This window comes from Hippoglossus stenolepis, chromosome 11 (assembly GCF_022539355.2).
Source record: "Hippoglossus stenolepis isolate QCI-W04-F060 chromosome 11, HSTE1.2, whole genome shotgun sequence".
NCBI lineage: Eukaryota > Metazoa > Chordata > Actinopteri > Pleuronectiformes > Pleuronectidae > Hippoglossus > Hippoglossus stenolepis.
The window spans coordinates 4786370-4799364 of NC_061493.1; the positions used below are offsets into that span (position 1 = coordinate 4786370).

The following is a 12995-nucleotide window of genomic DNA, read 5'->3' on the forward strand; positions in this document are numbered from 1 at the left end:
CCGGTTTTATTATTTTTACGAACGGCATGAGACAAATCTGCGAGTTGTGGCAGTAAAATATGCAATAAGAGCAGAGCAGCACAAACAAGTTTATTTCTACATTTAAACATGGTCATTCAACATATTTTTTCCCTAATCATATTGATACTAAAGTGTAAAAACAAAAGTTAAATTTATTATGGGATTTTGCACTGGCCAACATTGTTGTTGTTGAACTTTATAATCTTGCAACAATGATGTAACTACTGGTGCAAAGATGTAGTGTCCGTTAGTGTTTTTTTCATTTTGCAGATGAGCTCATTATGTAGTCCTCTATATAGAAGTCTCAAAATAGTGAATAGGGGGTAGTGAAGGAGTGGGCAACTCAGTCTATGTCTGGTTAATACTGCATAAGCTACAAATAGCAGGTTAGCTTTGCTTAACATAAAGAGTTGATAAGGCGAAATTGACACTCATGATATATAAAAGCTTTCCAGTAATTACGTTAACATTATATACTCTGCAAATGTAGTGTACTGAAAGTTATCTTCCTATTTCCTGCTGATTTTATAAAATCAGTGTGTTCAGTTAAAATTATTTACTTTAAATACTTGTTTATAAAAATGTAACTTTTTTATTATTTTACAAAGTTAAAAATAAAAATAATCTGCATGCCTGCTCATTGTAAAGGGGGGAGTTTCTGTACTTACCCTTTAGAAACAGAGACACACTGTATAGACTGTATGTATATACTGAAACAAAACTTACTTGTATTGAACAGTGGGATGTTGTTATTAAAATGTTGTTAAGATTAAGATGGACGTGTTTTTAGCTATTCATTTTTGGGTGTGTAACACATATGATTCCAGACTGTTACAAAGAAACTGAAGTCAACCGAAGAACCAAAGTCTTTCATACACATTAACACAAACACACTCTTTCTCACTGTGTGTCAGTGTCACACTTTCTGACCCTGTCAACCTGCCTGAGATCCCCTGCGCCAGGAACCACCTCCACTCTCCGCCTCCAGCTGGCGCTCAAACACTCTCCTCCTCCAGGATCTCACACACGTCTCAGTGTCTGGATCATCGAGTCTGAGGGGACGTTCGCTGGCCAAACTAAATCCTTGTTTTTCAATCTATCCAACCACTGAGCATGTGAAGGCAAACTGGTAAAGGACACGGCCTCTGCTACATACATCTCTCAGGTTCACAGCTGCACTTTGAATTTGAGCAAATGAACTGTGAGCTTAAAAGAATATAACAAGTCAAATATTTGAGATTTCAGGTCTTTTTTTCCCATGCCAGGCCATCTATTTACACCACGAACAACAGATGATCTTGTGACTTTGTTCAAAGGTTGTTAAAAACTACAGTTATCAAGGTACTTTCAACGAAATAATATTTATAAATGTCATGTGTGAGCAATGCTGCTGTTATATGGACAACATATCATTAATTCGTTTTTACAAGTTTGGTTTAGCTGCTAATGTGTTCTGCATTTGTTCGGTGAGTCGGTTTTATTTTAATCGGCTGCCCACGCTGCTTTCTGAAAGATCCTCAGTTGTGTCACATGAAGCTGAAGTGATGTAATATGGATGGATTTTAAAAGGTCATAATGTCTTGTCTCTCACTTTGTGTCTCAAAGTATTTCTGTCCTCTCGCTTTTTCTTTACTCTTTGAGCCACCTCCGCTTTAATCAGCTTGGTCACAGTTTACAAGTTTAGAGCTTAGCAGCAAAACAACAGTAAAATATTCATTGGAACATTGCACTGTGAAAATTATGAAATTAGTTTGTAGTATGTAGTTCAATACGAGGAATTTTATAAGGTCAATCTAGTGGAGGTTTGATTAAATCTTTATGGCTGGTTTGAAATTTGTGAGTATGTGGATGGTAACTTGTCCAATTCCATTTTAACTGTAATTAAAGCTTGCAAAATTTCAAAAAAATCAAAAACTTCTGCTACGACACATTCCTAAAATAAATAATAAATAATATTTTCCAATGTGGTTTAACGATTTAATTTGTAAAGAATCAGTTGGGCAAAAGCGGCTTAATGGATGGGGTTCAGACATTTTTTCCTATCAATTGCCATCAAAATGTTCATAATGTCCTTCGAGGGTAAAACTAAATTACTGAACACATACAAACTAACCTTTCTCATGGTTGGCTAGCTGGAACTGCTTATCTGTGGTGAGTTGTCAGATGTCAGATGGTAGTGGTGATGATGCTACTCGCAGCTGGCTCTCCAGGTTTAGGTCGTTCAGAATTGAGCGGAATAACGTCTTTGCAAAAATCCGAATTGGAAAGAACGGCTCACAGCAGTAAGGTGGCACAAACAGAGATGAAAACTTCAGTGCATGTCTCCTCCTGATGGAAAAATCCTCACGACGTGCCCACAGTTTATAAAACTTGAGCAGAGGGTGGTTGTTGTACCTAAGATTTGAGCTAGTTGCTATTTTGCAGCTAAATGGTGTGTTTTAGGTTGTCGGGCACATCAGCTGGTTCCACATTAAACGGCTTAACACAGTTCCTTTTGTTTACTTTTCATGTCCTGAAACCTCTCGCCAAATGCCTGAAGGAGTTTTGCAAGCTCACCAGCGTATTCATTTGTCATAGCAGGCTTTTGTTCTTGGAGAGGGAAATGCACAGTGTTTGCACAAAATGCACAATTTCACTTTGGCTGGTTCTAGCTGCTCCACAGCAACAACAAGGCTCCTTCACAGATTCTGCCTCTGAATGACGTCTCAGCTTCTGAGTTATCAGCTCCCTCGCTACAAAACCTGCCTGTGTAGCGTTGTCTTGGTCAGAATGTGGTCTTGTTCGGGCTGCTTGATGCTTGAAATTAGCCTCTTTCATCCCTGCAATTGCGTCTACACAAACTCGGCCCACTGACTTGTCTTTTACTTCCACAAAAAACATAATCATTTGTCCATTTCTCTTAAACGTGTGACATTCACTTGTCTTGACATCCGCCAGCTGGAAGGGACCATCCTAAGGAATATGTGCCTCAACAATTTTGAGTTTTTGTTTTCTTTTACTGTGGAAAAAATGCTGTAATGAGAATTTCTTTGTATTTCTGAGTTGTTTTTTGTATTTATGAATTGACTCGCGTGTTAGCTCCAACTGGCCGGAGGTTCCCCACCCCTGGCTATTGGTATGTGCATAGGAAACAAGACCTAATATATAAAAAACATTTTTGGGTGAGTGTGAGGGGCCTAGCTATAGTCTATCTAAAAGCTACAGGAATTGTTTTTAAATCACACCAAGCTCTTAAAAGTCAAAGCTAACAAACCCTACAAAAGATAATTTAGGCTTAACCCTGTATTTGTATACATCGTCAAACTTTCAACTGATTCACAAAATAATAAATTTTTACCACGACAGTGACCCTCCTGACCCCATCCTCATTCTCTGCCTCCTCATGCTCTCGAACACCCTGGGTCAGGTTGGTGTAGATGGCCAGCTTGCTGAGCAGAGACGACACCATCGGGTTACTGTCCATTTCCTCCTGCAGAGAAGCAAAGAAAAATGGATAAACAACTTTTAAATTTCTTTCTTCTTAAGTTACCAGAATTGGTTTTATGTTTTCTACTAAAAAGGTGTTTGGTGATTTACATATCCTCCCTAGAGCAAAACACTTTGTAACTGGGGTATTGAAGAATGCCCTATAAAGATTATTATTATTATACTTGTGCTTGTACTTGTACAAATTGTATCTGTATATATTGATAATTATCTCTGTCTCTCAAGAGTAAGCCACTTAACATAGTTCAAGTAAAAAAACACAATAATAAATACATTATATGCAACATGAATTTACTTTTAATATATATCAGTTTAGTGGACAATTTTGCATTCAGGCATCAAATGTTAAATATTTATTTACATTTGGTGAAAAATGATTATTGTCTTACCTCAAACAGGGCCATGTTCTTGCCTTCATAATAGGTTTCTCCATCAGTGTCTGAACTGATGAATGGACTGGATTCTCTCTGGTTGTCCTCTCCTAGTGAAATACACAAAAGAAATGGCCACACTGTAAGACACATATATTACTGATAAGAGTAACATGAAGAGAACATGCAGCAGGATCACTAGATTATGTTCTTGTGTCGTATGTGTAACAGCTGTAGCAGCACTAGTTGTACTGTGTTGGTGCTCTAGTACTAGCCCTAGAGACTATAGACTTTCTAACTGCTATGACACTATACTGTACTCTTATCAAACTGGTGGTTGGCAAAATAGTTTGGACGAAATAAAAACACCATGTGGGTTGAGTCAGTGACACACTCTAGTATTAGTTGATCATACTGACTGCACATAAAGACGGACGAAATGACAGCTTCCCCAAAGTGTCTCGATTGCCCCCTGGTGGCTGGCTGCAGTGTAGGTCGTAAACCCTGTCTCCTCAATGTTAGCAGATAGGAAATGGATCAAACTATAAAAAAGGTACAAGTCATATACATTCTTCGCAAAGGTGTTTTTTTTGCCATTTTGGGTTTGTATCACACTGACTGTTCAGGTGTACAATGATGCTAAATAACCTGGGTGAAACGTCTCACTCGCAATTGGTCAAGCAAGCATATTGGCAGGACCTTGACACCTCGACTCAATCCCAAAATCAGTGGAGCTGCATCGTCCGTCTTTAAATACAGTCAATGGTTGATCATATCGGATCATTTTCAGAATGGCACTTATATAACAGTTTGAATGCAAACGACCAGTAGCAGACACTGAACATTTAGAAGTTAGTAGGTTAATCTGGTGCTAACTTGTTAGCTTCGGTCAGACATGAATTGAAATTTGAGCATCATTTAGAAAGAAATGTTGCCGTAAATACAATTACACTTTTGAGTTTATGATTGATAATTGTTTTGTAAATTAAAATGTAAACAGTAGTTCATAATGATTAAGAAAAAAGTGTAACAGCATAGTTCAATACCTAACCAATATTGGATTTCAAGAAGGTGTTTAAATTTATCGGAATAATATTGGCAGCAATATCAGAACAGTAGGTTTGGACTTTCGTTTGTTTTGTAACAGGTATTGTCAGAGGCCGGACACTTGAAAATTCCTATGGGTTCTGTCAAATGAGATGCGACTACCTTCATCCAACACAACTGACAGTTAGGGGATTTGCACTACGTAATCTAAATGACATTTTGTTGAGCTACTTCTTCGAATACTTTTACATTGGAGGGCCCAACACTGTCTCTACAGAATAGGGGACAAGGGTTTCAGTTTTTGGCAGACAAAGTAAGGTTCTGCCCAAAGTTCAGACTTTCACTAAGACCAGCTCTTGTGCACCCTTACAAAGACAAGCATCATAGAGTAACATGAAGACATGCCTTTCAAACGGCTGCTCGGCTTGGTTTGTCTTGCCCCCGGTTGTCATGCAGTGGTCTCAGCCTATTAGATATGGTATATTATCACACTAGATCACACTGTTGTCGGCTCATCATTTATTGCCTTGAAGAACGCAAGGCCTCACAGTGGTTCAGCGATCAGTGAAGAGCATTTATTAAGAAAAACAGTGTACTGTGGATGCACATGACATGGGGAAGATAGTAACAAAATGTGGCATGCAGTGATGAGCAGGGAAGATTATTCCAGGCAGATTGCCTGTGCTTTGAAACAAACGCAAAGGATCTTTGTGGAAACCCTGACACCCGGTGTGCAGAGGTTAAGGTCAGTGTTAGATCTGTAATCAGTGTGTAATTGCCGACATACTGCAGTCACTATGCATCCATCCTAAGCTGCTGATTCAATTGTTCTGGGAGCATGAATGACGTAAGAGGCAGAACACTGGAAATACCCTAACCCTCCGTTTCATAGATGACTATTTACTCATATTGTCTCAACACATTATCTCACAGATAGCTTGTGACACAGCGTGATTCAAGTACATTTAGTCCAAAAGAACAAGTTCAGTTTGATCAGTATCGGGGAAGTGGTAGCATAAGTTGTGATCCCTGATCTGTACAAAATCCTGTTTTCTTTTTTACTTTTTTTCCGACCTATCATGCTGCAGTTTGTCCCAATTTATTGTTTGCCTCTGAAAATGTTTTTCCCAGTTTCAAACCAATACATCTGACGGTTTCCTGAACTATACCTAAAGAGCACACTGGTGAAACAGTAGAAGTAAACATGGGTACCATCAACACAGCAATACTAAACAGTAGCTCAGTTTTTATTCAAATGTAGCATCAATTTCAAACAAATTTCAAGAGGATCTGAAAGAAGAAAATGTATATCAGGATAGGCAAATTTTCCAGTCAGGTTCCCATAACACATTGCAGTGTTGCTGTGCAATAAGGATAGTAACCAAGCGGCCAGAAGAGGCCAACAAAAGTTGTGATGTTGGTTCTTGTTTGGAAAAAGTGTGAAATATAGAAAAAGCATTTCAAAAGAGACAAATGACCACACAGCTCAAATATGACACAGGAACACTCAGTGTCTGTCCTGCAACAGTCGCAGTTGACAGTTTTACCATTTGCTTGCACAGAATCCAAAATTCCAAAAAGCTTCCTGTGCAGTAATCACAATAACCAGCAGATGTCCATATATCATCATGTATAACAGCACAGTGTCTTGAAGGTTCACTTCATCAAGTACAACACTGTAAGAAATGTTAAGCGTGCAGCTAAATGAGTTACGTATGTGACTGAACACTATGAGGAATTTCGTTTATTGTATATAACCAGTCACGGTCCCCTCCTGTATTAAACAATCCAGAGTGATGCTTTTCTGTAAAATCCTTGCTGACTGGTGAACAGCACTGTAGGTGTGTTCGGTCTCGAGAAAGATGAGTCATTAATGTATCTTTTGTTTCTTCTGTGGCTTTTGGATTCCTTTAAACACGGAGGACCAGTTGAGTTGGTAAACATGGTCACTGTATTGATAAAGGACTCCTCACCCTTTTTGTGGGTATTGAAGTAAAATAAAAATGACTGCCGCCATTTTGAGGTAATAGTAGGATGTGGAATGTCAAGACTACTTGACTACTCAGTAGATTTAAAGAGACCTGCGTCATGTAGTGGGTTTAATAGATATAATAAAAGTAAGGCAAAGGCCACAGAGTCAATGCACTCTGTAGCTATTCCTTTACCCTAAACATGCAAACTACAATGAAACAAATGAGCGCGTCAAACTGGACTGCTGTGGCATTGCATGAGTGACTAACTGGCTAAACAGAACTTTATTTAACTAAAAGTAAACTTCCTTTCGAACACAGGAGAGGTGCTGGCAGGCTATATATAATGATTAACATCCTTTTCCTCTTTACAGTAGTGAGTTGCCTGGAAATGTTCAGAGTTGAATGCCAAGGGCAAAGGACGCGGTGATCTAGAAACTAAACCGAAGAACAAACACAGTCAAGACATTTGCAGTTTGTCTCATTGATCACATTATGATAAGAAGGCTTTGCTAGACTTTAAAGGTGTGTATGCTAACATAGACAAACCAGAATACTAAAGCATGTCACGTCGTTTAAGGATTAGCTACTTATTTTTCCACAGTGACGTCTTTATACTGGGGGGGGGACTAACTGCAGAGACGCTCAGGGTTTTGTCATGGGGGACAAACTATCTAGGGATGAAACGATTAACGGTTTCACTGTATACCGTGGGGAATTTCCCAACAATTATCTTGTACCATTAAATCTTTAATTACTGTAATTACAATGATGATTTGGTTGATACAGTCCAGCATCAACCAAAGTCAGCAGGTTTTGGAGATGCAGGTGCAGCAAGCACAGCATTTCTTGAGTGTTGTAAAAAGAAATGTCAGAAGGAGCAGCAGGCAGGTGGTGGCTGTAACAGCAGGAGAACTGTTAGTTATCTCTGGCCAAAGCTAACAAATGCTAATGTCTAAATGCTGATGCTATTTTGTCCCGACTCTGACATTTGGGGTCGACGTCTTAATGTAACAAGTTGTTCGATGAATAATGAAAATACCATAATCATTTTTACTGACAATATATATTATGTCAATATAAAACTTGGTAAAATGAGTAAGGGTATCAGTATTCTTTTTATATATACAGCACATTTTAACAATACTGCGAAAAATACAGATAATAATGAAAATTTTGGTCATTGTAATCGTGATACAAAATGTTCACACTGATTCTTCTCTAAAACTATATAAGTGGTGGTTTAGGTTGGTGGTATTGTTGTGGTTATGTTGCTGCTGTCACAGTCCCACATCTCGATGTTGATTTAAGAAAATACATTTCTTTAAATATTTAATTAGAAAACAGACCTTTTTTCAAGACCTGCTCGACCTAAAAACCTACCCTGATAAGTAATATTACAGTACAAGCGGAAAGTGGGACAGCATGAAACATGATAGACTTTACAGGTCACTGCTTTGGAAAATGATGGTAATGAGATGTGACTGTTTATACTGATGCCATCTTGTCTACTCGGCACTATCAGTATGTGCAGTCCTCAATGTGTCCTCTTTGAGCACGGTATGTTCTGTGAGATCTGTCTATACAGAAAAAAGACAGAGAGTGGATGGTACCACTGTGATGGAAATAATTAGGCTTTCGTTAGGGATATTCTGGTTTAACAATAAATGAAACAAATTTGATAAATACTACTCAGCCTGTCAGTTGTATAATTCTTCTGTGACTCTGGAGGAGCTTTCTCTATTGGTCGTTTACAAAATCTCGTATTTCAACCAGTTGGAGTGGTGATGTAAAAAAAGGTGTTTAGGCTACTGGTAATGTTCTAATGGTCTGTATTTATATAACATATCTTGATGACTACTCAAAGCACTTAAGAACATTCACCCACACATCAATGTAGAGCATCTGTGTGCAGTACTTTCTACTATCATACATCACTAAAACAGTCGACACATCCGTCAGAGGCAATTTGGGGTTTAGTATCTTGCCCAAGGACACTTGCAGAATGGGGGAGACAGGGATTAAACTTGCGACCTTCTGGTCAGTGGACGACCTGCTCTGCCTCATGAGCCAAAGCCACCCACCAGGGTTGAACAAAAGCACCCCATTGACTTGCATTATGGGAATTATATGGTCTACATTGTAAATTCTCCCACTCCATGAATGAGTGGTACTAAACCAAAGTACCCTTTTAACATCTCACCACAATTCTAAATGCTGCTTTATTTAACAGGAATAGCTTTTAGAATTACTTCTGCTGAGACAGCTCTATGAAAGTGTAGAAACAAATATTTACATTCACAAAATCTTGCTCTTCTGGGAGTATTTTACGTGCTTTTCTGTTTTACCTTTAATTTCCTGGAGTCAGCACTGAAGATCAATCCCAGATACCAACACACTGAGATAACAGCATTCCAGTTAAAACAAAATGAACATTGCCCAAGGGCGGTAGCATCAAATTCCAATCCTCGATGCTGACGGCATGTTTACAAGGGTCACATGGGGTTTTGAGGAACTTTGGCTTCACTGAAAAACCCAATAACTCACTTGTGTTCAGACAGGTGTACAGATGAGGGCCCCAAATTGGACCATAGTTTCCTGTTGCTTACCAACACCTGTCACACCACAGATGAGGCTGCTGATGATTTTTGCCACCTGATGCTCAGTCTTTAGACAGAACCATGCGGTACTTGCAAGGTGGATTTATCTAGGTGCATTAATGTCAGATTATATTAGATGCTAATATATGTCATTCTGTCTAAAGGTAACAGTACACGCAAACCTCTGGACTATTGAATCCTCACACATCCAGCACATAGACACAGAGAGTAGATAAAAGAGAATAAGACCAGACAATACATCGTCAGATTAATAATTATCAAGTGTATGCACATTTAGAATAAATCTTACAACACATCATCATCATTGTCTTCTAAAGGAAAATGCATATATATCTAGCCCGTGAGAGGAGATGTCTCATCACTAGAGATGAGCATCTGATCTGAACTGCAACAGGGTGTAAACTGCCTGAACACAAAGCATTACTGATTTACTGCTTGTTAATAACTTGAATGACGAGATTTGTCCTATTTTACATATTTTCTATAGTAGACTAGAGTGGTAGGATTAATCTATTCTCTGGAAATGGTGACTTTAAACCTTAAAGTTGGACTAATTCATATCGAAGTAGCCCAATTATCTTTCAACTACATATACGTATTTCGTGTAAAAAAGATAAAGTCTTATGTGATAGTGCTTGTGCTTTCACACACGCACTGTAAACGTGAACTCATCTAGACATTAAACAGAAGAGCCGTATGTGTGAACGCAAATGTCTGAATCAGTTGAACCGCACACTATAGGGACTGTTATCTTCCAACGCCTGACAACAAAGTCTGTGTAACGTTTGTTTGAGCCAAAGTGTAAAAAAGACTTGAGGCAGAGAAGGTCATGGGCGGCTTGAAAACAGGATTGGAGGCACTGATGACCAGCAACCTCAAGATGGTGGAGAAGGTCAGTCAGGCCCCCGAGAGAGAAATTTCCCATAAGGGAACAAGCAGAAGTTTAACAGGCTACCTAACTTCTCACAGAGAAAATGAGATTGCAGTGAAAAACAGAGGAAACTCAAGCCAAACTAATTCTCCTTCCTCATTTGTCGTCCCTTCATTTCCACTTTGCAGTTCTGTTCTTAAAACTCTGTACACAGAACAGAAGAGCATTGTTGATCCACCTTTATGCCGACAGTACAAGTAATCACAACGTGGACTCATTATGTAAAAAAGGGGCCATCAATGACTAAAATCACACATGAGGCAGCATTATGTTCCATATGTTCAGTGTAAATAAGCAAAGGTGACATAATGATTTCTTGACTTCTTAACAATGCAGTGGAATCTAAGTATATAAAGTGCTTCTGTCGTAATCTGGTATCCCCATTTTACAGCGTCTGAGCTGCCCTCTGCCTCTTTCAGCTAAAAATAAACATACTTTTTGATCTGTAAATAAAAAGTACCCATTTTTTATGAACACGTATCTTGGCGATTCAGTTCATTATTCTACATACTTAAATGAGGCACTGGCTTAATCCATTCATAAAGCAGACACCATGCAAGATAAACTCTTGCTCCAAGAGGAACTAGCTCAGCAAAGTCTGTCTCAACCAAGTGGCAACCTTTGGTCTCAAACTTTGACTGGTGCTAAACAATAATTACCAACTTTAACCCATTGAATGTATTCATTGTCTTGATTTCATTATGAATATTACAGTTAGACAGACAAACAAACAAAACAGAGATATGCATAGATAAAGATAAAGATGGCCTGTAAATGATTGACATGGGTTTCTAAGGCAAGTAAATGAAGCGGAGAGCAGAAATTCAGATGACAGATTATGTTAAGTATGTTAATTTTCTAAAGGGAATGTGCAGAATCGACACTTACTTCAGGTGTTATGTATTTAGTTCAAATTACAGGGTCAAATAATCAGCTTTTAAAGGTATATAATCGGAACATTACAAAAGGCCTTTCAATCTCTTGACAGTTTAGCAGCTGGCTTCACAACATATCCTGAGTTTCACATTGTAGGTTTTATATTTTTATAATAGACAGCCTACACTGATGATGCAGTGAACTCAGCTATCAATCAGAGTTACACTGACTTAACTTCAACAGCTCACAGTTCCTCCTCTCTGACACCACTGCTGCCCTGCAAGTTTCAGCTGGTTAAACCGTGTCACGCTTCCAAACTCATTGAGTGTTTGTTCGTGTGTTGTGCGAAGTATGTGCCTGCCATAACATGCATCTGACTACTTGTGTTTGTGAAATTACACAATGACACATCATACCTCCACATTTTAACCCTTGACTTTGTCCCATTGCATGCTGGGATAGGATCAAGCTCAGGTATGACTCCAAACAGGAAGAAGAAGTTATTTTAAAACAACCTACCTGAGGATATAGACTTATACAAGCTGAAGAATTTTGTCCTACCTTGTAAGTTGTCCTCATTGTCTTCCTCCCGAAAGATCTTGTCCAGACTGACAGCAGCTCCTGCGTTGTTGCTGCCGGCCACTGCATCCTCCACTGGCACCACAGTGAAATTAATGGGCATCTTGGCTGTTTAATCTCCCGTCAGATATAAGACAAGATCTCAAGAGGCAACTGCCCAGGGAGGCTGTTGAAGGCTGTTGAACATTTACTCCAACAGAGAGGAGGAAAAAAGTATCTGAATTGAGTCAAATGGAAGAAGTAGAGTATAGAGCCATATCAGGGTCCTGGTGGAATAGTTTAAGATTCAGCTTCAGCTTGACCACAACATGGCACTCACTTCCAGTCTGTTGTTTCCTTTTCTTTCTGTAATGTGATCCGGTACCCTCAGGGTGAAAGTGCCGCCTCCTGCACATGGGGCAGGCCAAAGTCCTCCTGGGTATCTGTCTCTCTCTCTCCTTGTTCCTTTCCCTCTCTTTTCCCCCCACTGCCTCAAGACTATTGCCCCATGTGACCGTCTATTTACCATATGAACAGAGCTGTAGTCCACATGAAGAGCCCTGCAGCTCCTCCCTCTGCCCTGGCCGTCCCACTTCTCTCACTCACACCTTTGCAGTGCCAAAAGGTAGAAAAACCAACTCCAAAGTATGTGGAAAAGAATCCGCATGATCAATGAAATCCACTTTGACTAAAAAAACTATCAGCTGCCTCATATTTATCCAGGTTCAAGTCCTTTCTCGTCAGTTTTTTGGCTGGGGTTATATTCTCTGATCTCCCTTCAGGACTAGTTTCCGTCTCTGGTTTGCTCCAGGTCAACAACATGGGTGTTACCTTTCCCACAATGCATTGTGGGTAGCAGTGAAGTGCTACTGTTCAGCACAGAATGGCACTTCACGCCCTCATGCGTACACGCATTGTGCCAGCAAAGGAAACACCTTGAAAACCTAGGAGGCTACTTTCCTCTGTGTTCTGAGCACCAGTAAAGATTACAATAGATAGTCACTGGGGGGAAAGACTGAGCTTTAAATAACAATGAACACAAGTAAACAAGAAGTGTTTTCAGCCTGTGGGAAGGATCAGTCTATTGTCACCTCGGTGCAAGGTAGCTATTTAT

At 39.3% G+C, this 12995-nt stretch overlaps 1 protein-coding gene across 2 annotated transcripts in view; it reads right to left on the reverse strand.

Annotated features, from left to right (window-relative positions):
- The window catches only part of LOC118118108 (solute carrier family 12 member 7), a 34887-nt gene extending 22197 nt beyond the window's left edge, over positions 1-12690 (reverse strand). For both annotated transcript variants that reach the window (XM_035170960.2, XM_035170958.2), the window contains exons 1-3: positions 11885-12690; positions 3897-3988; positions 3359-3490 (exon numbers count right to left, since the gene is read on the reverse strand). In XM_035170960.2, coding sequence (XP_035026851.1) covers positions 3359-3490; positions 3897-3988; positions 11885-12005 — 345 coding nt within the window. In that variant the 5' untranslated portion in view covers positions 12006-12690. The remainder of the gene's footprint in view (positions 1-3358; positions 3491-3896; positions 3989-11884) is intronic.
- Between the last annotated feature and the right edge of the window lie 305 nt (positions 12691-12995).